General features: G+C 40.9%; 9 protein-coding genes across 9 annotated transcripts; 3 read left to right on the forward strand and 6 right to left on the reverse strand.

The window, feature by feature from the left end:
* Positions 1 to 1056: 1056 nt before the first annotated feature.
* BDF20DRAFT_843119 (uncharacterized protein) lies at positions 1057 to 2773 on the forward strand. Its single transcript, XM_053079545.1, has 4 exons — positions 1057 to 1336; positions 1437 to 1529; positions 1626 to 1854; positions 1923 to 2773. Exons 1-4 carry the CDS (start codon positions 1205 to 1207, stop codon positions 2528 to 2530), a joined length of 1062 nt encoding a protein of 353 aa, XP_052940427.1. The 5' UTR covers positions 1057 to 1204; the 3' UTR covers positions 2531 to 2773.
* A 418-nt stretch (positions 2774 to 3191) lies between these two features.
* On the reverse strand, positions 3192 to 4894 carry BDF20DRAFT_27916 (uncharacterized protein). The gene has a single exon (XM_053075074.1). The coding sequence runs from the start codon at positions 4590 to 4592 to the stop codon at positions 3540 to 3542; it is 1053 nt and encodes a 350-aa protein (XP_052940428.1). The 5' UTR covers positions 4593 to 4894; the 3' UTR covers positions 3192 to 3539.
* Positions 4574 to 6570, reverse strand: BDF20DRAFT_810929 (Metallo-dependent phosphatase-like protein; the record flags this gene model as incomplete). Its single annotated transcript, XM_053076637.1, has 4 exons — positions 4574 to 5337; positions 5499 to 5547; positions 5658 to 6111; positions 6215 to 6570. The coding sequence occupies 4 exons, from the start codon at positions 6568 to 6570 to the stop codon at positions 4574 to 4576; spliced, it is 1623 nt and encodes a 540-aa protein (XP_052940429.1).
* A 390-nt stretch (positions 6571 to 6960) lies between these two features.
* Positions 6961 to 7857, forward strand: BDF20DRAFT_812141 (uncharacterized protein; the record flags this gene model as incomplete). Its single annotated transcript, XM_053076752.1, has 2 exons — positions 6961 to 7481; positions 7536 to 7857. The coding sequence occupies 2 exons, from the start codon at positions 6961 to 6963 to the stop codon at positions 7855 to 7857; spliced, it is 843 nt and encodes a 280-aa protein (XP_052940430.1).
* A 338-nt stretch (positions 7858 to 8195) lies between these two features.
* Positions 8196 to 8954, forward strand: BDF20DRAFT_812781 (HotDog domain-containing protein; the record flags this gene model as incomplete). Its single annotated transcript, XM_053076825.1, has 3 exons — positions 8196 to 8381; positions 8453 to 8620; positions 8694 to 8954. The coding sequence occupies 3 exons, from the start codon at positions 8196 to 8198 to the stop codon at positions 8952 to 8954; spliced, it is 615 nt and encodes a 204-aa protein (XP_052940431.1).
* An 892-nt stretch (positions 8955 to 9846) lies between these two features.
* Positions 9847 to 11986, reverse strand: BDF20DRAFT_843136 (uncharacterized protein). Its single transcript, XM_053079546.1, has 6 exons — positions 11834 to 11986; positions 11596 to 11693; positions 10914 to 11481; positions 10571 to 10795; positions 10272 to 10358; positions 9847 to 10174 (listed from the first exon to the last, which is right to left on the reverse strand). Exons 1-6 carry the CDS (start codon positions 11933 to 11935, stop codon positions 9887 to 9889), a joined length of 1368 nt encoding a protein of 455 aa, XP_052940432.1. The 5' UTR covers positions 11936 to 11986; the 3' UTR covers positions 9847 to 9886.
* Positions 11987 to 12671: 685 nt separating this feature from the next.
* On the reverse strand, positions 12672 to 14938 carry BDF20DRAFT_903978 (glycosyl transferase family group 2-domain-containing protein; the record flags this gene model as incomplete). Its single annotated transcript, XM_053082967.1, has 4 exons — positions 12672 to 12689; positions 13113 to 13600; positions 13673 to 14415; positions 14499 to 14938. 4 exons carry the CDS (start codon positions 14936 to 14938, stop codon positions 12672 to 12674), a joined length of 1689 nt encoding a protein of 562 aa, XP_052940433.1.
* A 2323-nt stretch (positions 14939 to 17261) lies between these two features.
* Positions 17262 to 18060, reverse strand: BDF20DRAFT_997108 (uncharacterized protein; the record flags this gene model as incomplete). The annotated part of the gene is made up of 2 exons (XM_053085431.1): positions 17262 to 17809; positions 17889 to 18060. 2 exons carry the CDS (start codon positions 18058 to 18060, stop codon positions 17505 to 17507), a joined length of 477 nt encoding a protein of 158 aa, XP_052940434.1. The 3' UTR covers positions 17262 to 17504.
* Positions 18061 to 19501: 1441 nt separating this feature from the next.
* BDF20DRAFT_843150 (chaperonin 10-like protein) lies at positions 19502 to 21210 on the reverse strand. The gene is made up of 3 exons (XM_053079547.1): positions 21061 to 21210; positions 20182 to 20907; positions 19502 to 20096 (listed from the first exon to the last, which is right to left on the reverse strand). The coding sequence occupies exons 1-3, from the start codon at positions 21107 to 21109 to the stop codon at positions 19813 to 19815; spliced, it is 1059 nt and encodes a 352-aa protein (XP_052940435.1). The 5' UTR covers positions 21110 to 21210; the 3' UTR covers positions 19502 to 19812.
* Positions 21211 to 23443: the final 2233 nt, after the last annotated feature.

Below are 23443 nucleotides of genomic sequence, written 5' to 3' on the forward strand. Positions count from 1 at the left end.
TTTTGCTAAGCTTTCACTTGGCAATCCATGCTATTTTTATACTTTTTTTTTTTTTCTGGGCAATCTTTGTTGCCTTGACTTGTACACTTTAAATCGTCATTTTATCATCTGAATGAGACTATCTATTGCCAAGTTTTACTATAATATTTAGTATTTTCCAGGTGATGCCCTACTGTTGAGCAATTTCATAGTGCAGCATTTTTTTTTATCTTTTTTTATTTGCAATAATACTTTTTTGTAACACATTGCTAACATTGCAAGGCGCAGCTGCACTTTTTTTTTTTTTTTTTTTTTTTTTTTTTTTTTTCCAGAAATGATGCATTCCCCTCCCCGCGCCGCCCCACTCTCTTCCATCATTAAACATGTTAAATCAGTACTCACACATGATGTTTAAAACATAAAGTCAATTAAATCATCCACAGAACGTCTCACTTTATTTCTGACACAGTAAGGCTTTCCAGCTCTATATAAAATATAGACGTAAAGTACCTTGAAACAGAGCGAAACAATGACTGACCCCCTTTTCCCTCTCCTTTCACTTATAGACAGAAAGACATTTTTTGTTAAAAAAGGAAACAGAAAGGCAGGGCGAGGGAGTGACAAAAGCGACAGAGCAGAGAAAAGGGATCATCAACGCATGAAATTCTGGCTTTTTTTTTTTTTTTTTTTTTTTTTTTTCAGAGCTAATTAAAAGAAATTGCATAAAAACAGAATCGTATGTTTGGTACACACTGACGACTATTTTTTTATTTTTTTTTGTCATTTGAAATTTTAGAGCCAATTTTTTCTTTGTATACGAGTATTTTTTTTTTTTTTTTTTCTGTCTCACAAGACCGAAGTATAGCCACTCAAAAACCATCACAAAGCAACAATTACAAAAAAAAAAAAAAAAAAAAAAAAAAAAAAATTGGCAAAATGACGTACCACAATGAAGAGTGTCCCCCATTATTACAAATTTTGAATAAGAAGGTTCTTGTTTTTTAACTTAAAAAGGTAAGGGCTGATAAAAAAGCAAAGCATTTTTTTTTTTTTTTTTTTTTTTTTTTGCAAAAAGGCATATAAAAAAGGACCGTCTTTTTCGTTGACGGGTCTCCCTTACCCCCCTTTTTTCATCTTTTCTAATTTTCAACTCGTTTTATTTCTTATTTGCAAAAAATTAATAAGCGCAAATCATCTTATCTTATCTAATAACCCACCAAGTAAAATGACGGATAACTTTAAATCACTTATTGTCAAAAATCTTCATTCCAATGTCACTGAGGATTCCCTCAAGTCAGTATTTACTCTGATTTCGCCTGTGAAAAGTGTGAAATTAGCAGAACATACAAATTCAAAGGTAGAAAAAAAAAAATTCACACATTACAACAAAAATCACAGAAATGCTTTCCAATGAAAATTCTCAACTCACACCCTTTTCTATCTTTAATTCTATGTAGGCCAACTCAAATTGTGCTGTCATTGATTTTTATGAACATGAAGGTGCTGAACAAGTGATACATACCATGGACAAACGCACGCTGAATAATCAGGTAAAACCAAATTTCACAATGGTGTTTATCTGGTTTTTTTTTTTTTGTTCGAAACGCTAACCTTGTTTCCTTTTTTTTTTTTTTTTTGTTTTTTAGCAAATATCAGTGCAATGGAATACCATCAACAATAATTCTCATTTCGAGTTTCAAGAACAAGAAGCATCGCAACAGCAGCAAGAACAAGATCAACATGAACAACAAGCCTCTGAAGAAGAAGAGGATACCTCCTCCCTCAGTTCCTTGGATGATCTTGATTATATTGAAGATGTTCATAAAGCACACTCAAGACGTGCGTCTGTGACAGACCATGACAATAGTAATTATGGTAAAAAAAAAAAAAAAAAAAAAAAAAGAAACATGTCTGTCCCTTAAACTAACACGATCCTCTATTAGTCCTTCTTTCAAACGAGCCCTATGAAAGAGTGTTTGCTCAGACGCCTCTGTACATTACTTCTATTTGTGTTCGCAATCTACCCAAGAATGTCATCATGCATGATATTGCTCCCCATTTCCAGCAATTTGGCCATGTCTCGGATATTCACATCAAGACGCTCGAGAACGAACAAAAGAAGGCGATTGTCAAGATGGACACACATGCGAATGCTGCTACCGCTATTTGTGCTCTCCAAGGCATCACCATCGGCGGAAAATCCGCTGTCCTCAACTGGTCCACCACAGAAGAAGAAGAAACCATCAACAGAAAGATCAATAATGAACATCATCTCCAACACTATTACAACAACCTCAATCATCAACCTGTCACCTCACAACTCAATGCTGCGACAAGAAAAAAGTCGGCCAAATCCGTCATTATGGAAGACAGCTACCTCATGAATACAACCAGTATGAGACCACCCGCTCCTGCTGCTCCTAGTACCAGCAGCGGTGCTGACCATAAGCATGCTCCAGGCACCCAACCTTCCAAAGAAGGCCTCGTTCATGGCTGGGACCAATATTACCGACAATACTACAATGCGAGTCATATCTCCACCGCTATCTAAACCACACTCCCCTCTCCCCTCTCCCCATTGAAATGTTGAAGAGAGCAACAAAATATTCCCTCATATATTGAACTCGATAGTATTGATTTACCATTTGTTTCTATTCTTCACCTATTTCACACTGCATTCTTTCTTTTCTTACTCTCTTCCTCACTCTCTCACTCACACTCTCTTTTATCATTCGATCATCTGCCCTATAACAATAAAATATAAAAATATGTATATATAAAAAAAAAAAAAAAAAGGACAGATTTCCTTTCTTTCTAATGATTCCATCATGATTTTGTACGACAAATAGAATAATTTGTCCCATTTAAAATCATCATTTCTTACATTTCCATTTTACCAAGATTTTCCATCACGGCAAGACCCACCACCCTTCATTGGTGGGTGGGTGGAGTGTATGGTAAGGGAAACACACGAATCCAGAAAGTGACCCTTTGTGCGTGGAAACAAATGAGCCAAGAAATGGTTTTTTTTTTTCCAAGGCCTGGAATGGATCCATAGGATATTTTCGTTACACCATGACCACCCCATCACCATGATCACAAAAAAACCTTTTTATTTCCCTCTCCTCCTTCAACACACAAAAAAGTAACTTAGCGTGTACAAAGACGATCTATAAATAAATAACGCCTTGCAAAAATACCTTCTCCCATCCTACGTCCTTTTTTTTTGGCTATAAGGATCTACCAATAAGGAGTCGTTAATCATCATTACGTTCCATTAACTCTAACTTTTTAATACACTCGGAAAGGAATCCATCCAACTGCAAAAAATAAAAATAAAAAAATAAAATAAAAAAATACCAATAGAGTGATAGACGGTTGGGAACGTCTATCACTGAGAAAAAAAAAAAAAAAAAACCGTTTCGAAAGAGGCAACACATCACGCATCCATAGAAACCCCTACTGCCAATGGATGGGACAAAACGATCGCAGGACGTGTTCCATCCTTCATCAGGACAGGTGGTTCATCACTTTTACATATCCATAGGGCTTGACCCTATTTATTCGTTCTTTAGAAAAGAAAGATGAGCAGCAGGGCTTCTTCTATTGAGAGCAGCCGCCGCTGGGTACATCCCGTGTTCGGATACAATCGTATCCTGTTGCTGTATGGACAGAGGCTCCTGATCGACCGTCATCGTCGTCTCCCTTGCCTTAGGTTCCATACGAGGTCCATGCTCGTTCTCCTTTTCATCTCTTTCGCTGCTGCTGCTGCTACTACTAGCCGCCAGGGTCGGAGAAGCGACGGGGTCCAGTGGGAAAGACTCGGCCGGTCTCCGAGAGGTGTCCTGCTGACAAGCAGGACAGATCGTGAAAGGCTGCTGTTGTACAACCGCACGGATGCGAGTGTGACCACGCCACCACCACGCCACCCCTCCTCGACGGCCCAGTAAAAGAACACCGGCCACGACCCCCCACCACACGACCCACACGTTCCAGACCAAGACAGGATAGATGCTGCCGCCGCCGTAATACCGAGCTAAATAAGATACGCCATGCAATCGATAAAGACAAAACGCAAGCAAAAGTAGCTGAACCCATCCTCGATCGCACATGGCTGTCGTTGGGTGGTTTTCTTGGGTGCTGTTACTGCTGCTGCTGCCGAGACAATGGGACGTACTGGGATCCTCCGATTTCCAAATAAACACAAAGAGAAACACACCGACGCTGAAGAGAATGTGAAAGATGGCATAGAGCCATGTATCCAGGGGAATCCACTGATCCCCCTCTCGATCCTTGAACAAAATACCCCAGAGATAAAAGTAACCCATCCTGTGGCTGGAAGGAATGAATTCTGCATAAAACCAAGGGAGACTGAGCAAAGCCAACAAAAAGACAAAGCAAAACGTCCACAGAGACGGCTGAAGCACAGGGAATTGTAACGTCCGCAGCGTCCATGACAGGATTGTTTTCTGAACACCTGCATACACACTCTTGTTTTTGCCCGACTGGATATCATGGAGGAGCAGCAACACCCTGTTCCGTACATGGAATGCGTTGCGTTTGTTGGGATCCAGGTCGTTGATCCATTGGGGTATCAAAAGAACCAACACCATAGCATAAATAGCAAAAATACACAAGAAGCGCAACTAGAGTACAAAACGTTGGGGTTTAGCTTGAGGAGAACAACGATGGAGAGAGACCCCTTGGGTTCCATTCTTACCAAAAGTGATATGTGGGTCCACATCATCCATTCGCCTGCACCCCCTCTTATCTTTTCTCGAGTAGCATCCATTCGAAAGGGAATGTCGTGTTCACCCCTCTGACCATCAGGGGCAGTCACTACGATACGCAAATGATGCGTTTTTCTGTCATCAAAGTCATTGGAATCCCACACGCTCGTCCATAAAGGTAGGGTCTGCTGCTGCTGCTGAGGGCCCTGGCCCACAAAGTGAGCTGGGAAAGGATGTCGTTGACCGTCTATCCAAATCTGGGTGTCGAGTTGAGATGCTTCATACAAAGAAAAAACAAGAAAACGAAGATGAGAACTTTGCTTGGAGAGCCGTAACGGCTCCTTACTTGGCAAAAGATAACGAGCATCTTTGGGATGCGTGATCAGTACCATCGGCGCGGGATCCAGTCTTTCCTCTTCCGCGGGCCATACAAGTGTTTCCTCTGGCGCGCTCAGCGGAACAATGCTGTCGTGAGGGACGGCTGGAATGCGCGTGATAGGCAGGTCAAGATCCACAAAGGAAATCAAATCATGGTCCACAGCCACAATACGATACGAGCCATGGTCCTTCATATCCGACAACTCGAGTTCAAGTGAATCCGTTCGTCGAAAGTACGTTTTGAGTACATCTCCTATCCCTGAAACGTAGAGAGAGGATGAATACATTGTTCTTACACTCTCTCGCTCCTCGAATCGAATCAACCCCTGTTTTTTTTACCGCCTGCTAAACGATGAAGATGTCCACAAAAATAAATACTGACATGCTTGACCACATCTTGAAAACGATCACCGTTGGAAGAGATGCCAGGGATCATGGTGGTCGTAGGATAATGTGAAAACTAAAAAAAAACAACGTTGATAAGAAAAACCGTGGAGGAGGCTGGGGGAGGGGAGGATTCCCAAGAGAAAAAAATAAAATAAAATAAAATAAAAGTGGTGGGCTACTCACCAAAAACGTATGATGGTAACGCTTCTTGTTAGACAAAAGAAGAGACGCTAATCGATCCATGGTGTGGGTCGTCAAGTAACCGAAAAAATTGAACGGACGAGAAGGACCTCTTTTAGGACAGGCATCTACCGCGATAAACTGATAATCGCCAAATGGTTTGTTGACTTCCCATCGATACACGCCTTGACCCTCCTCCCATGCCTTGGCGCTCTGTCCATACTCTTTGTAATAATTATTGTCTGCCGTCCATGAATCCAAATCAAAGCAATCATGATTTCCCCTCATGTCGTACCAAGGCAAGGGACGGCCGTCACGACGGTAGGCATCAGAAGAAAGCACGGTTTCTTTGAGTGCGGTATGATACACTTTCCATTCGTCCACATATTGGGCTGACACGGTTCTTGTTTTATCTTTGCCGTCGATCAAGTCACCTGTCACCACGACAAACTCGGGTCTAAGAGAGAGAGAAGAGAGAAAAGGAAGGGGCGGTCAGTCGTGCGCTCTACCCGACTCCCGACTCCCGGCCCTCACCCCCGCCGCCTCTTTTGCAAACCTACTGGATCACAGGTAAAATAGACTGCAGGAAATGCAAAAAATGGATCGTATGTCCTTTGGCTTGAAATTTAGATAGATGCAAATCGGAGAGTTGAACAAAATAAAACAGCCCCTCCGCTTTATCATCCAAGACCGAGGAGACGTTGCTTAAACCCGCTTCCGTCTGCGGTGCAACGGGACGGGCTGCTTTAGGGCGAGAGGAAGCATACCCATCATCATCAACATCATCAACCATAGGATGCTCATCCGACCATCGCAGATCTCGGGTTGAGACTGAATAAAGATAAATGCTTCGAAATACACCTATCAGAAACAGAGCAGTACAAGCATAGGTTGACCAACTCAACGGATGCTTCATATCTCTTTTTTCAGTGCGAGAAATAAGAACTTGCCCAACACTCTATCCAATTGAAAATAAAGGGGGCCCAACGAATAGGTATAAAAAAGAAAAAAAAAGCTGTCAAAAAATTGGAAAAAAAAACCCACCGTGGGCGGGAATGCTCTAAAAAACCCTCAAAACTCCTGAAAAATCAAAATCAACCTCTTATCTCTTTCCTTTACGTAGTGCATAGACAAAGGGTGCATCCTTTAGAAGAGAAAAAAGCAGACAAGACAGACACAAGCATTTTTTGTCTTGAAAATGAAAAAGAGGTATTCAGCAGCATTCGTTTGCTGTATTCTATTGTTCTGGCTCGTTCCATTGTCGCATACTTTACCTGTGCAAGCAAAGACTACCGCTGCTCGTGCGATGACCCAGGATGGCACCGATCGTTGGCTCGCTCATGATGAAGCGAGCGATGAGCCAACGTCTTGGTGGGTAAGAAAGAGCCAACTTATCCAGGCACCTGCGACTCGGTTCCTGGGTGAAGCCTGCTACCCATCACTCGTACAAGACATGAATTATCACGATAAAGAATGCATGAAGCTGGCCCTTTCCAAGGTGCTAGGAGCGGGCATGGTGGTCGGAGGGGCCATCATTAAAATTCCTCAAATTCTACTTATTTTAAAGCATCGATCGGTGCAAGGCTTGTCGCCGCTTTCGTTTTTCTTGGAAACATGTGCCTATGTGATTGTCCTCGTCTACAATGTACGTCATGGCAATCCATTCAATACGTATGGCGAGGTGTTCTTTATGACGCTGCAGAATATCGTCATCTCCTACATGCTCTTTCATTATCATCACCACAACAGCCTGGTGGACAAAGAAAAGAAGCGCGGTGGCCACCCTACTGCTACTGCTACTGCTGCTGCTGCTGCTGCTGCTGCTACGTTCGGCATCCATCGATTCTCGTTGTTTGCCTTGGCTCTTTTGGCTTTAACAAGCTTCTTGTGGGTGATGCCTGACGGGTGCATGTCGTTTTGTTTTGCTGCTCAAATACCCATTGGACTCGCCAGCAAAATTCCTCAGATGCGAGAGAATCACAAGCATCAATCCACAGGACAACTCTCTGTGTTTGCTGTCCTCAGCTCTTTTTTTGGCACCGTCGCTCGTGTTTTCACAACATGGACAGAAATCCACGATGACGTGGTGATGTTGGGAGGTAACTTGATAGCGAGTCTCTTGAATGGCGTTTTAGTGTTACAAATGGCCATGTATTGGCGAAATACCCAATCTAAAGTAGCAATGCAGCAAAAACTGCAATAAGGGGTGCGCTGGGCGATAAAACAAAAAATAGGCGAATCATAGGGTCGATGTTCTCTCTCTTTTTTTATTTTTTTTTTTTTTTTTTTTTTTTTGCGAAAAAGGGGCAAAAAAATGCCTTAGGTAACTCTTTTTTCAACGAATTCGTCTTAGCAAATCATAATTACCGGAATCTTAATTCATTCGGGTCTTTCCCTTTTCTGAATTTTTTGAAAAAAAGATTTCAAAAAAAGATATAATTTCATCATTTTTTTTGTTCTTTTTTAACTTTTTTCAATATTCGATCTATTTCCCAAAGACACCAACCCACCCAGATGAGTCCAGCTGCTGAAGCAATGACAATGACTGCACCTCGTAAAGAGGCTACTGCTAACCACGTCCATGAACAAGCGCTCATTGATAAAGCAGCCCATGAAAGAGACAATCTGGACATTGTCCAACAATTGAGAGCAGACAGTGATATCATTGAATACAAGGCTTACAGTCATTCATCGCCTGGAGAAATTGAACATTCTTTAACCATTACCGTAACATATCTATCTTTTTTTGTCATCTCACCTTCTTCCTTTGGGCTCAATTTTTTTCTGTTGGAGGATAGACTTTGAGAGGCCCTGACAAGATCATTGTTCCTCCTTTGATGTTTTTCAACACATCTTATACCGAGTTGACGACGGTGCTTCATCTAGGCAAAAAGTTATGTGGACACGAAGGCATTATTCATGGGGGATTGGCTGCTACTATTTTGGACGAGACGTTGTGCTATTTAGTAAGTTCACATCACAAAATGGTTCAGAAGTTGAAGGAAAAGCAAAAAAGCTCAAAGACTGTTTGAACAATAGGGATATCCTGCTTTAGCACCGAATAAAGTCGTGTTTACGGCCAATTTAAACATCAATTATAGAAAGCCCATCCTTTCCAATCAATGGGTGGTGATTAAAGCCAAATTGGACAAGAAAGAAGAGTACAAAGCTCATGTATCCGCGTCTATCCGTAGTTTGAAAGAGGATGCGCTATTGACAGAGGCGACATGCTTATTAATTGCACCCAAGCCTAAAAAAACGACAGCTGCTTCTGATGCTGAAAGCACTGTCTCCTCCTAACGAACGGTCGCTTTGTTCATCCATGCCGATTTTCCACTGTACATTATTTTATAATGTATTTATTTAAAGTATTGTTTTTTTTTGTAAATAAAAAAATGAGATAGTAAGAGACTCTGATGGAGAAAACATTCATGACGCCCATTCAAAGACGTTGGGGGGGGATGTGGATGATGTCAGGGTACACGTTTCATAGATTCTCATCTTATCTTTTTCATTTCCTAAGGATGCTGCTTTAGAAAAAAAAAGGAAAAAAAAAAATTCCCCTCAAATGACACTGCCCCGATTCCATCTCCACTTTCTGCACTAAAAGAATGCATGTACCTCACAAGCATGCATCGTTACAAGAGTCTAGACATGTTGTGTTTTACAGGAGCCACGCAAAAAACGTTTTCAATTCCATTGTACAAACCCATCCATCTCTCTCCTTCTTATCATCGGCATTCTATCGTGACATTTCTTCCCTTTCATAGGATATATAGAGAGAACCCCTCCCCCTCATGTTTTGCTAGTGTTGTTTATTTACTTGAATGCATCAACATTATTCCCTTTTTTTTTTTTTATCGGCCTTTGAGGAGTGTGAAATGTTGTATCATTGCGTCTTTTTTTCGTGGGAGTGCGTGTGGGTCATGACTCCAGAGATATCGTTTTTTTTTATAGATTCAAACAAGAGGTAAAAAAAAGTAAAATAAAATAAAAAAGAAATCAAACGGCCAATGAACATAAAGGCGCGTGTTATAAGCTATAATGAGTATCTGTGTGTGTGTTCGTGTGTGTGTGTTCGTGTGTGTTCGTGTGTGTTCGTGTGTGTGTGTGTGTGTGTATCATTGAGATGGATGGGTGAATTGAGTATATATAACTATATATATATATATATATATATATATGTGCGTGTGTATCATTGTATTTAAAAAGGGTAATTATATCCATCCTTCTCAATCCTCTTCCATGGGTGTCCCTGTACCCGCTGTTGTTGTTGTTGTTGCTGTTGCTGTTGGTGCTGTTGGTACTGTCGTTGTCGTTGTTGTCGTTGCCACAGCTTCATCAGCGGGTGTTGTGGATTTCCTACGGTCTACACCAGGCTTCAAAAGACCTGACTGTGGGTCAATCAACAAAGTCTTCCAATTCCTCATTAATTGTTGACAACGATCCTTGATAACATGATGCTCATCGTCAAATGGATAGCAAATAGCCGCTTTCACCACTTTGCCTATTTTGGTATCCTACGATAACCATCCAAAATTTAGACATCCCTTGGGATAGAACCGCAGACTCTGCCATCACTTTATTACCCTTCCCTTCACGTTCCTTCCTACTTACTTTCAATAAACTATAGGACATAGGCGCTTCTTCAATCTCCTTGATGACGTCTAGAATCTTGGGATAATCCTCCTTTGGAATCTCACCCTAAATAGATAAAAATCGCATCGAAAAAGGTTACTTACAGTTCCTTCTATCCATTTTGCCTTTGTTTTTGCAAATATTCCCAATGACATGTGAATGGGTTCATGAAACCGTACTCGAACCTCTTTTTTACACACACATACACAATACACATACACTTTTTCTCTCTTGGAAAAAAGTTCTACCCCAAAACGGCTATTGGACGATGCACTCACCTCCTTCTTATTATATACCAACTTTTGCAGCTTGTGCCGGATTTGATATACTTTTTTAAATTCAGGTGTCTTTCGGATATCGTCTTTATTCTGCTCTGTTCCAGAACCCGCCGCATTACCTCCAGCAGCAGTCGTACTATGATTGTTATGTGTTCCAACCGATCCTTGTTGTTTTCCTCCTAAGGGTGAACTCATCTCTTCCTTTTCAAGTGACATGGATTTACGCTAAAGAAAGGTGGTTTTTTTCGTCAGTTTTTTTCCGACTCAAAATAGGATGCTTCCTGTGTGTGGCTTCAGCCCTCCACTTTTTTTTTTTTTTTTTTTTTTTTTTTTTTTGACATACTCTCCTCTTTCTGTCTATATTATCACCCACTGCAGTTTCATCCACAGCTCCTTCTTCATTCTTGCTTCTTTTACCACTTCCGCCCTCCATGTCATCCTGATCCATCTCCTCCTCCTCTTCCTCATCCAGAATACGGCTTCGTCGTTTTGTAGCCTTTGAGGTGTTTGTGGTAGCGCTCGTGGTGTTTGACTTGTGGTGGTGGTGGTGGTGGTTGTTCCGTAATGTCGTTGTATTTTTTCGCGTTGTGCCCGTACTTTTACCCTTCTTGTGGTTATGATTATTCCTCCTTCTCGATGAGGATGTCGTCACCGGTTCGTCCTCCTCTGAGTACGCCTCGTCCTCCTCCTCCTCCTCTTCCTCTTCTTCTTCCTCTGCTGCTGCTGCTGCCGCCGCTGCTGCTGCTTCTGCTTCTGCTGCTTCTTCTTGTTCAATTTGAGCCAATAAAGCTGGGTTGAGCGCTTGACGTACTGCCATTTCTAAATCCTTTGTTTTGAATTTTTTAGCTTTCAAATCACTTTCAACCACGTCAAAGTTAAAGGGTCGAATAGCATCCGGTCCAAAAAAGCCACTATGGAATAGAGAGGACGCATTCATTTTTAGAAAGAGAGATACACACACATACACACACACACACACACACACACACACATATATATCTCCCCTTGTTATACAAACTACTTACTAATCTCGAGAACCATAAAAAAACACGGTATATAAAGCATTCTTTGCTTTTGACTTTTGTTTCAATACTTTGGCTGGTACAGAGTGGTCTGCTTCAATCTGTCCATGATGAACCCATGATGGGGAGGGGGGTGTGGAATGACGGCATGGATGAAAACCAACAAAATAGAAAATAAAAAGAGCGGTGAGTCGTGCCATCTAGAAAATAAAAAAAGTGAGGTCATTCGTTTTTTTTTTACCCTTGCTGGCCACCATGGGTATCCTTTTAACTTTGCAAATACAGTTGTACCAGGTGTATATTCTGGTGGTTGTGAGTTTTGCTGTTGATGTTGTTGACGCATCTGTATATGTGTGTGGGTGTGTGGGTGGATGGGTGTATGGAGAAAAAAAAAAAAAAAAAAAAAAGGGAAAAATAAAACAATGACAAAAAATAAAAAAAAGTGATAAGAAAAAAAAAGAGAGAAAAAAGAAAAATTTTTTTTTTTTTTTTTTTTTTTTGTTGGCTGTAGAAGAAATAGAACAAAAAGAAAAAAGAGCGTGTTTTTTTTGGGATTCTTTTTTTTTTTTTTTGTCTGCCCGCCTTGTTTCTGTTGCCTGCAGTCGTTTTTTCGCTGCTTGCTTCTCTGTTTCCGGCTTTGCTTGGCTGTTTACAATCTGCAGATGAAAAAATTGTTTTTTTTTTTTAATTAGCGCGTTTATTACAGAGAATTAAGGGGGGAGGGGGGTTGACGGAAAAAAAGTCGACACATACCGAAACACGAAATTTGTAAAGTCAACTGAGAATCAAGGGGTTGGGGGCGGCGAGCGGGGGAAAGTAGAGATTTCACAAAGGAAGAAGCCATGGAGGCGTGGGTCAGTGGGTGTGGGTGGGTACGGTGGGTACGGTGGGTACGGTGAGTGAGAAAAAAAAAAAAAAAGCCAAAAAAAAAAAGATCGTCTCCGCTCTCCATGATGTGTATTTTTCGTCACTCTTTCATCTTATACATGAAGCTTTACTCAGAGTCTCTGTCGCTTGTTGCTCCATGAGGATCCATCCTTCTTTCAAGATGACAACAAAACACTTTATGATCCATGTTGTCAGAGCTGTCTTTCTGTCTTTTTTTTTTTTTTTTTTTTTTTTTTTTTTTTTTTTTTTTTCTCTCTGCTAGGTGGCTCAAGTCGAAATGACATATTTATGCCTTCAATGATCGAACAAGGTCTCACAAAAATATAAAAGATAAGAGTTACACAAAAGGGGATTCAATATATTAGGTAGAGAAAACGATAGTAAAAAATGATACATAAGATTAGTATAGATAGATTGTAAAGTGTAGTATTTATAGGTATTTACATTGAATGAAAAATGAGTCGTATTAGTAGTAGTAGTAGTAGTAGTAGTAGTAGTAGTAGAAGTAAGTGTAGAAAAAAATGGGAGGATGGCTGAAACGATGCATGAGTAAAAAATGAGGCTCATTCTGTGAAACGAACGACGACAGCATCGTTCGAGTGAGGGTGGGAATGGCGCGCTGAGGAGGCTACCACGAGCCCATTCTTATCGCCTCTGAATAGCTTTTCGGAAGTGATGTAAATCTCTTGTCGCTGCCACAACAATCGTTTTATACAGGCCAACGTCGATGGTAACGTCATGAACAACCATGCTGCTACCGGCAAATGAACATAATCCACGACGTTGGACAGTTTTCGGGTCTCTTCCTTTGGCTTGTGGAGGAATTCACGATCGACCATACGGTGCAACATTTCGTAGACGGCCAATGTACCAAAAAGAGGGAGCGGTAAGCATAAAGTAATGAGCTTGATCAAACTCCAAAGACGGCTGTAGAATTCGCTGGTGAGGATAGGGTTCTGAGAAGGGTCAACAAAAGCGATCCAAGCCAAGGGCGGAAACAAGATGAATTGCATCAGGGGTACAGCGGCAAACATTAACCAGCCCGAGGTAGCAGGTACCATGTGGGCTTCAAGAATAATCAAGCACACTTTGACACGCTCATATAAACTCACTTTGCTTGCTGTGGTTGCTGTGGTTGCTGTGGTTGCTGTGTTGCTGGTGGTGGTAGTGGTGGTGGCTACGGCTGCTTTACGAATACCATGAAAAGCATGCTTTAAAGTGTACGCGACATCGGCGACACCATTGTAATGACGTTTCGCTTGCACATAACGCGCATTGACATTCGATAAATACCCTTCTGTCTGCACGTTCGTCAAATTGATGGGCACATAAATCGGTGCCGTTCTCACGAGGCCTTGGGTTTTCCAAAAGCACTTGAGCCACATGTGCATGTCCTCTCCTACCGCATCGGCATCCGTGTCCCAATAGCCTACTTCATCCGCGAGCACCCACGAAAGCGAATAATTACTGCACGGAATGCACATGCCGCGACTGTTGCTCAGATTCGACATCACCATCGCCGACCACGTAATATCTGTCACACGTACGGCCGCAGGGACATCGAAACAATTGCGAGAAAAAAAGATGGGCGGCGCACATAGAACGTGATACGGATCTTCGGCTGTGTTCAAAGCGTGCTCTACTTCGCGGATGTAGAGCTCTGGAATAGCCGCATCCGAGTCCGATACAGTAATGATGATACGTCTGGAATCAATCCCCTTTTGCTCGATGAGCTCGCGACACCCGTGACGAGCTGCATACGCCACGTTCGATCCTTTGCCACGACTTTCGCCGGGGATATTCGATGGATGGCTAGTGATGATAAAATGCGCAAAACGATCGCTGAAATACTGTTGAAGACGTCGAGCCTTTCCTTCCCAGCCAGGTTCGGATTCTTCCATGGCTAAAATGAGTCCATAATGAGAGGCTGCGCTACTAAGGAATGAAGAGAGAAGGGGAAGTTTGAGTTAGCAGAAGCGCCCCCCCAACAGCCAAACCCCAATGGATTGCGTTGTTACCTGTGACATGCAATACGCTCCATCGTGTCTTTGAGTAACTCTTCCGGCTCGCAATAGTTTGGTATAATAAACGCATGAAAGTAGTGTGTCTCTTGATAGTATTGTAGTTTCTCTTCCACTTCATCTAAAGTGCTTGTGACGATTGCTTCGTCCTCTTCATGGCTACTGTATCCCCCGCTACTGCTTCCATGACGATGGCTGCCCGTTGGAGTGCCATCATGCCAAGCCGTTTTTTCGTTGGCGAAAGCTTGTTTTTTGGCTCTCTCTAATTTCTTGTTCCATTTGCGGATGGTCCATTTGATTTTACGTGACGTCTGATAGAATTGACAGACATGATTCACTTGACTGTACAGAAACACCGTGAAATACAAAAATAAGACAATCAAATAAATACGAGGAAAGAAAAGTGGTCCTAACGGCAATAGCGCTAATGACCCCATGGGCACTAACGGTGCCACCCATTCTGAGGGCGAGTACAGTCGCGCGGGTGAAGATGAGGTTGTTGAGGACATGGTTTGACTTGTTGTAGAAGTGCAGTGGATGTCGTTTAACTCTGTGACTTGTGTCCGTGGTGTCGTTAAAAGAGGCTCCAATTCTTCCACTCAATCAGACAGTTTTTTTTCAATTCAAAAAGATATATAAAAAGGGAAAAAGACGCAAAGAAGGTTTTCAAGCGCAAAGAAAAGAAAAAAAAAAAAGAAAAAAAAGAAAACGAAAGCGAAAGACGTTTTTAAAATGGTGAGGAAAAAAAAAAAAAAAAAAAAAAAAAAAAAAAAAAGAAAAAAAGCTTGGTGTGGGGGAAAATAAGTCTCCTCGTATACAACAATAACCGAAATCTAAACCAATCAAAATCAAGCCATCCTTATCATCATCAATTGAGACGGTTTCAAAATCGATGCCACATCTACGCAATGCTTTCCTTTCTCATTTTCAAGCCATTTGTGTTACGTACACCTATCGTTCAATCATCGTACTGTAGACAGGATCAAAGTTGACTTGATCGGACAACAGATTGTCTCTGTATAAATAAATGACATTGACTTGTTTAAATGGATATCTATCTTGGATGATTCGTCTCATCGATCAGACTTAAAAAACTTTCAATGTCATTGTGGCATTTTTTTTTTCTTTGAATCAAGTTCGTACAGTGAACGCAGCATCCAACTGCGGGTTTTAAAAAAATGAAAGTGCGGGAAATAAAATTTTCAAAATGTGGTTTTCTCAATTCTCGATTTGCAAGTGCAGTGCGCTTGCTGACTGTTACAAAATACCTTACATGGAACAGTTTCGATGGAATGTGAACAAACACACACACAGCACACCCGCACCATGAAATCAGACCAAGTTCTTACGCTGATTGATCATCCACTGAGCGAGCGAAAGTGAGGCAGAGACACAAAAACCCACTACCGGTATTACTTCACGAGACCAAGCTATGGTAAAGACGGAATACCGAAAATACATAGCGACGCAAATCAATAGTTTTTTTTCCAGCGGGCTTCTTCAAGAATGGTCAAACCACTGCTGAAAATGGAAGGCAAGAAGGTATGTTGGAGCAAACAGCTCAAACACTATGTTGCAAAAGCTAGAAAATGGATCCAGCAGGAGATGATGAGCTCACTTTTTGAAGGCAGACGATAAACAAGGGCGAAGCCGTTCGAGTCGAGTAGTATGGATGACGAAAAGACGGAACTGGAATTAGAAGCTGTTCAAGGTGCATTTTATTATTATTTTTTAAAGTTTTCTTTGATGCAACACTCTCACAAGCAAGGCTAGCCCGTCATGGAGGCTTTCCCAGGTCTAGCAATTTCTATATCTGGCATCCGAAAACATCTTTTTGAAAAAATGCAGCCTGTCATGGAAGAAGTGGGAGAAGATTCCCAAGGCTCGCAACGAGAGCAATTCTCTCGAACAAGGTCGTGATAAAGTGTTGCTTCAGGAACAGCTGAAACGATTTTGACTATTTGAGCAATTGCTGTATTCATAAATGAAGCTGGGTTCAATTTACGTATAAAGGCTTCTACGGTCGTTCGGTGAAGGTCATACCCGCTAAAATCCAAGTCTCCTCCCAAAGGGGAATACCTATTACCATCATTGGCGCGATATGAGAAAAAGGTATCATCCATCTAGCGGTTCGAAAGCCTACTCCCTGTCGTTAAGAAAGAGCGTAAGCTTGCTATTGAAGTAGTTCAAGAGGTCAATGGTAGAATAGGCACGCGTACTTGCCCATTATATGGACACGCTGAGTGTATTGGACAAACTTAACATAAAAGGCCGATACTTGATCATGAATGAAGCGACAGACTTCACGAGAAGCTCGAGATATCATTTCAAACAGAGTCTATCAATAGATGTACCTTCCACTAGGGTCACCTTTCCTCATCTACACCGTACACTCACTAATAGCAGTCTTATAACCCTTAATCATTCCCATTTCGTAATTTACCCTCCCAATGCCGCTACACTATTCACTTTATTATTGTATTTTTCTATGCAATACCGTGAATTCACTAATCACACTAACTTTCCGTCACAATTGTTGTACCCAAGATACAACTATACGTCTTAAACTACAGAACGACTTCAGTACCTGCTTGACAATCTGATACACATCTACTTTGACACCCGTTTGCGGCTAAGATCTTACCATTCTCATGATAGTTTTAGTTCAGCTGTATTAATAGTTGAATACCCGTGAATAACCCCGTTTCTTATATAAAAGTATCATTCTCAACAAACTTGAATAAAGAGTATCTTTGTTGTGTCTGGTCATTTTACTGTCTTATTTTATTTTTTATATAAGTCTTTTAAAGTAACTGGATATATCAGACTGTTTAATGCAAATACTCTTTCTTAATTCTAAATCATAAATAGATAATCATTATATGTGAAAGGATAGTTAAACATTTATTCAGTAAAGTTTATTCTCTCTTTCGTTTCTTTGCAACTTTTTCCATAATGAAATCTTCCCAGTTGGGCAAAGGAAAGAATATTTTTTTTTCTATCTTAAGCATCTTTAATGGCTGTTGACATTTCCTCTTCCAAAGCGTTATCAATGCAGTCAACCACTAAGTTACCCATATTCTGCTTGTCTTGCAAATCTAAGCCAGCAGAGCTGTCGGAACGTAGCAGAAGATCTTCATTATCAATAGAAAACCGCATCATCTCTATCTCATGGTTGTATTTAGGCTGAAGAAGCCTGTTAAGCTTCGTGTAATTGAGAAGCACTACACGTTTGAGCGAAAGTACAGCAGTAAGGAGGCGAGCAAACGAAGCACCATGAGTCTCTTCTGCTGGCATAAAAAACGGACCTTTTCTATATGTAATCATGTTTTGATTCTGATACACATTTTGTTCCATATATTGTAAATTTCAGAGCCTCCCACTGACATGTAATGGCTTCAAATTGATTCATAATTGTTGCTGTGTGAAAGTGTTTCGTCCACATCTTCAGCATGCATTGTTGTAAAGCTTTGCCTTTTTTGAGGTCGCTTTTAACTCCTTTCAAGCTTGGCTTCTCTTCAACAGAAAGATAGTCAATGTCATCGTTGATGTTACGCATAATGTTGTCAACACGTTGGTTGTTTACATCTTTGAATTCCTTTGTAATGTTAGAATAACACTCTCATCGCTTTCAATTGAAGTGGTTGTCGTGCATGGAGGCATTGGCCCACACAGAAGCACAAACGTGTGATCGGTACCAAGATTCATCATGGTCTTTAGAAAGTAGTTGACCAGAAGACCAGAGCTCAATTGCATTTGCTACAGCTAAACGTAAGTACCGACAGCCGGAGTCTAAATTTTCATGGCATAAAGTTCACTTGAAAGTGTCGTCAGTTCATTATTGTTCTTGCATTTGGAAATTCAAAGAAGTATGTCACGTTCAGTTGATGTTGTCATTTGGTTGAAGAGAGAATGAAAGATGGGTTTTGAGCTCTTTAATGTCATTCTCGTATCTTTTTGGGATTTTATCTGTTGTGAGATCCAAATTTCCGGTTTTCACCAAACTTTTTACTCAAGAAGGCAGCTTGATCATGATAATTCCATACGGTGGAAGTCAAGATTTGTAACAGCTTTTTTTTTTCTGAAGCTGTTGTTTTTGAATGGCTATATCAAGTACACTTGACTCAATGCCCTCTATATGCATGCTTCAAGTGAATCTAATTTATCTTTTTCTTTTTGAAACCCCTTGTCACTGCTGTTGTATGCTTTCTTTGCTTCATCCAGATAAATATTGCCAAGATGCTTCAAATTTTCAACACTTGCTATCATCAATAAGCTGGCATTACTCAAAAGCACAGCTACATCTTCAAATTTCCACTGCAAGACTTCTTTGCTATCAAAGGTAGTGCGCGGAATCCCTGAAAGTAACGCAGTTTCTGTAACACTTTTGCCTTCTTCCTGCAAAAGATAAATCATTTTCTTAATTTGAGCGGTATTATACACTCGTCGTTGTTTCGTCTTCTTGATATCAAGCGCCTCCATATGCGATTGCAGCTCACCAACTACGTCAGACATCTCAACATTAGGAGGCTCTGCAGGCTGTTGTGGTTCACCGTACTGAACCAGTGTTTGAATATCGTTGTAATCAATATCCATTTCATTAGATTTATTGTCTGTTACATAATAGCCTTCCTTGACGGGGTTAACGTGAATAAAATCTTCCATAATGCAGTTGTTGGATTAGAGATTGAAGGGTAGTTCCGCTCGGTAAAAGTTTGATTTTGTTTTGTTTTTACATTCATTTGCGATTGATTTGAACAGAAAGACAGAGGATGAAAATTAGAGATGAAGACAAGTGGTATAAGAGGAAAATAAAATAAGGGCGGGCGGGGCTAGAAGAGGCACATGAGCGGCACATTGAACAGTTGTCGTCACAGTGTTTAAGTAATGTTTGGTGGGGGTGATTTTGTCTCAGGGGATATTTCAATTCGTATCCTGGTTTACCTAGAAACGTCTCCAAATAAAACTCAGATTATCCACTAAAAATTCAAGAGTGTCTCGTACGGAAGTAAAAACACTGTAAAAAGAAAAACTTCTCTTCAATGATGTCATTAATACTCTTGGTCTTCACCTTTAATGTACGCATCAGCCTACTCTTTATATTGTTATGTAGTGCCACGTTCATTTGTGGCTGAAAACGGGAGGAAATATGCGTCGCGTGTTTTTCTTTCGCCAAGAAGAAATGAATTCAGATGGGTAAACATTTGTTCCCAGTTATTTTTTTTTCTTAACAGATGATATGTACAATGCTTAGTTTATTCTATACAAAAAGAGGACGATTTCAAACATAGTGTCACTTCCCCCACAGTGTTTAGTTTTCTAACACAAATCTAAATCTTGGCTTTCCAGCCTTAAAATCTGCAATGGCTTTTGGTGCTTCCTTCATTGGATATTTCTGTAACCAAGGACGAACGTTGTGTTCAGCAGCAAACTTCAACATGTCTTCGATTTCAGCAGGTGAACCAATGGCTGAACCACAGATAGTGACTTGACTCATGGCAAGTAACATGGGTGAGATTTCAGGAAAGTTCCATTCAGGAATACCGACATTAATGAAAATACCATTGGGTCTGAATAAAGGAACATACGTTTCCCCTAGATCAGTATAGAATGGGTAGATGAGTAAAAAAGTAGCACGAGATGATGAGGGCGTCTTTTTTGAGCGACATGCACAACTTACATTTGAAATCACTGCTGGTACCCGTACATAGAATATGAGTGAGTTCGCCCTTATGATTGGCCAAACTTTCAGCATCGCTCGTGACGACAAAGTCATCACAGCCTAATTCCATCGCGACATCCTTCTTACGATCACTATGGGACATACCCACCACTTTAGCACCCATGGCTTTGGCCCATAAAATACCGTAATGGCCTAATCCACCAATGCCCATGACGCCCACGACAGAGTCAGGGCCGACCTTGTGTCTCTTCAAAGGAGCATAGGTTGTCACACCAGCGCAAAAGAAGGTACAGGCCACCTCATTGGTTAATGTATCAGGGATTTTAAACACGAAACGAGCATCACCACGCCATCTATCAGCATAACCGCCAAACGATTTATCTCCGTTGGGCCAGCGGCCATTGTAAGTACCCACCCACGCCCTGGGTCCACCACGACACAGGTTTTCAAAACCGGCCAAACAGGGCTTGCACTGATGGCAGGCGCCTGACTGAGCACCGACACCGATGCGGTCGCCTACTTTGATATGCGTCACTTTGGAGCCTACACGTGTACAGACACCGGCAATTTCATGGCCGACACACACAGGATAGTCAGGTTGACTCCAGTTGGCATCCATCGTATGTACATCACTACCACAAATACCACAATGACTGATGTCCATGTCGACGCTGTAGTCGTCTTCAGCGCGAAGTTTTAGTTCTTCCCATACCATAGGCTCGTCTACAGAAAAGATAATTATCCAAACACATTAATATTGTGATGCGATACAGATCATTTTCTGCAGCATGATCTCCTTCTCTTTCTACGCTCCTATCAATCCCTCCCCACTTATGGATCATACTCTCCACATCTATGCAAAGCCCCATGAATTACCTTTGCCATGGCAGGCCCATCCGTGAAAAGTTGTAGGTGCAGTAGACATTGTGCTCAGTCGTAAATTGTTTGATTTTGGATCGGTTTTTTTTTTTGCTAGTTTCTCGTCCGAAAGCCGAAATCAGAAAAAGAACAGATGAAAAACTTTTTTTCTCTCTCTCGCTTATCAAGGATCGAGAAAAGCTTTTTTATACTCGTGATCGTGTATGTTCCCCGACCCAATTTCTGGAGTATTTGTTTCACTTCTGTTAGTCATTGGTGAAGAGTGCTTGAGATGAAAATTTTTGTTCATTAGTGCTGCTGTGACTGAATTCTCCCCCTCATGTATACTGGCTTACAGTTTTGTTTTCTCAAATATCAGGCAATAACAGAAACCCATGTCAAATGATACAAAAGATCAACGTCAGTGTGCTCCTATGATAGCCCATCTTTTTTGAAGATAAAACACGCTTTTTCTCCATGACTCTCTCTCTCTTATTGCATGAATGCCCTTTTTTTCCAACCCAGTTGAGCTCGATTTGTCATAATGTTGAAAAAAAAAAAAGAAAAGATTTAATTTTGCGACTAACGGAAAGAGATTATCCTGTTTTTGGAATAATGCCTTTTAATTAACAATGTGTAACAACCACCTTTAATCTGTTTAACCGAGGAGATGACGCGTTCTACTACTATATATGGCGTTTCCTTGGCAACAGGCTACTTGCTTGAACAGATTCTTTCAGACACTTCAAGTATCAAATTGAGACAAAATGTGTTTGGTCTTCCACCCCGTCTTTGATACAACGATGGCAACGACCAATCAGGTCTTTTTTGTCTGCTGAATGAATCCTTTAGGGACAGTTATTAAGTTTACAATGTTTGGTATACACTTACCGTAGCTCACCTGCGATGAGTCAATTCTCAGCATACCCTTCCCACAGGTTTGCCTTTGCCACTAAAGGTTCTTTCCAAGACTTACTTTTGAGTAGTGTTTGCATATGATATTGACTGATGCTTGGGCGTGAAATAATATGCCTACTTGCGATATTGAACCTACTTGTCGTCTTACCTAGCGCTGGCGAACACATTGTTGATTGGACCCATCAAAAGTAAAGCTGGGCCAAGAATGTATCAAGTGAAGTACACATTATACACATTTCGGGGTATTTCTTTGTTGGCCACTCAGTATCAAAACCCCCCCCCCCTCCTTTCCCGCGTCAATTTGTATCTGTTTTAACTTGACCACGTTGCAAATTGGTTACTTAGAGTTCTCAAACATGGCTGGGAGGAAAAGAGTTGGCTGCTCACAGCAGGCTTTTATCAACCACCTGACCGAGTCTCATATAATTTGAAATGATATTACTGTTGCTTTTTACAAGTTCGTCTTTTCGTTGTAGTAGAAGCTAATGCTTTTCGATCATTGGTTTATCTTTGTCCCCCTCGCTTCCCCTTTCTAAAACTCAACAAAAAAAGGATAAACAAACGATAAATTTTATATTTCAAGCTTGTATCTATCGTGATGGGCCTTTCACCGCCTATGGATAGGTGTTGTTGATGGTAGGATGAGAACGAGCAGGAACGAAATCCATTATCAGAGTAGGGTTTCTGAAATCTTTGGGTAAGCATGTAGGTATGCATTTATTGAGCAGTCATGCTGTAACAGAGCTATGAGCACTTGGCGTTTAGCACGTTATGAAAAAAGAACAAGCAATGAAGGGTATCATTTATTTATCAACTGCTTTATCAAAAAAATCATTATCATTGAATAAATAGGAGTAAATTGTTCAAATGAAATGTTTTTTACTAACAAAAAAAATTCATCGTTTGGCCAAGAGAGGGGAAATCATCTGTGCTGCTGATTGTTGTACGAGGTGTGCACATACATATATGCTGTCTTACATGTAAGGAACACTTTGAACGAAAAGATAAGAAAAAAAAAGCGGTCCTTCCCCCTTTCTTACTTTTTTTTTTTTTTTTTTTTTTTTTTTTTTTACATTTTTCAACAGACAAACTGTCTCTTTCCGTATACCTTTTGATTTTTTTCCAAATAAAACACATTGATGGTTCAGCTGCAGCGTTATATACCTAGCGGTACATGCTACCGCTCAAGAAAACGAATATATCTTCGAGACGATGATGAAGAGGAAGAGATAAGCAACAATAAACTGTGTTGTTGTTTACCAACAACAACTACTACTCCTACTACTGTCAACCATGGTAACGGTCACATCCGATTATTTACAGGCAGTAGTTATTACAGTAGAAAACCGCCACTTTCAACAGCTTTTAAAGTATTAAACGAGTCTCGGGTGCCTCAATCAGCCATCAGTATTGAGGTTTTATTAGCAGAACAAGAAGAAGAATTAGACAGCTATTACAGTAGCCCAACAGAAGATCTGTTAGA

The sequence above is a fragment of the Mycotypha africana genome, assembly GCF_025528875.1.
Source record: "Mycotypha africana strain NRRL 2978 chromosome Unknown BDF20scaffold_1, whole genome shotgun sequence".
NCBI classification, from domain to species: Eukaryota; Fungi; Mucoromycota; class Mucoromycetes; order Mucorales; family Mycotyphaceae; genus Mycotypha; species Mycotypha africana.

Excerpts from the sequence above, each read along its gene's own strand:
- BDF20DRAFT_843119 (XM_053079545.1), top strand. The coding sequence starts at position 1,205 with ATGACGGATAACTTTAAATCACTTATTGTCAAAAATCTTCATTCCAAT. Across the intron at positions 1,530-1,625 it reads AACGCACGCTGAATAATCAG|CAAATATCAGTGCAATGGAA; the intron begins GTAAAACCAAAT and ends TTTGTTTTTTAG. Across the intron at positions 1,855-1,922 it reads CCATGACAATAGTAATTATG|TCCTTCTTTCAAACGAGCCC; the intron begins GTAAAAAAAAAA and ends ATCCTCTATTAG.
- BDF20DRAFT_27916 (XM_053075074.1), bottom strand. The coding sequence starts at position 4,592 with ATGGTGTTGGTTCTTTTGATACCCCAATGGATCAACGACCTGGATCCC.
- BDF20DRAFT_843136 (XM_053079546.1), bottom strand. The coding sequence starts at position 11,935 with ATGCGTCAACAACATCAACAGCAAAACTCACAACCACCAGAATATACA. Across the intron at positions 11,694-11,833 it reads ACCCATGGTGGCCAGCAAGG|ATTGAAGCAGACCACTCTGT; the intron begins GTAAAAAAAAAA and ends CATCATGGACAG. Across the intron at positions 10,796-10,913 it reads ATATAGACAGAAAGAGGAGA|CGTAAATCCATGTCACTTGA; the intron begins GTATGTCAAAAA and ends ACCTTTCTTTAG.
- BDF20DRAFT_843150 (XM_053079547.1), bottom strand. The coding sequence starts at position 21,109 with ATGTCTACTGCACCTACAACTTTTCACGGATGGGCCTGCCATGGCAAA. Across the intron at positions 20,908-21,060 it reads ATGGGCCTGCCATGGCAAAG|ACGAGCCTATGGTATGGGAA; the intron begins GTAATTCATGGG and ends TCTTTTCTGTAG. Across the intron at positions 20,097-20,181 it reads TACCAGCAGTGATTTCAAAT|GGGAAACGTATGTTCCTTTA; the intron begins GTAAGTTGTGCA and ends ATACTGATCTAG.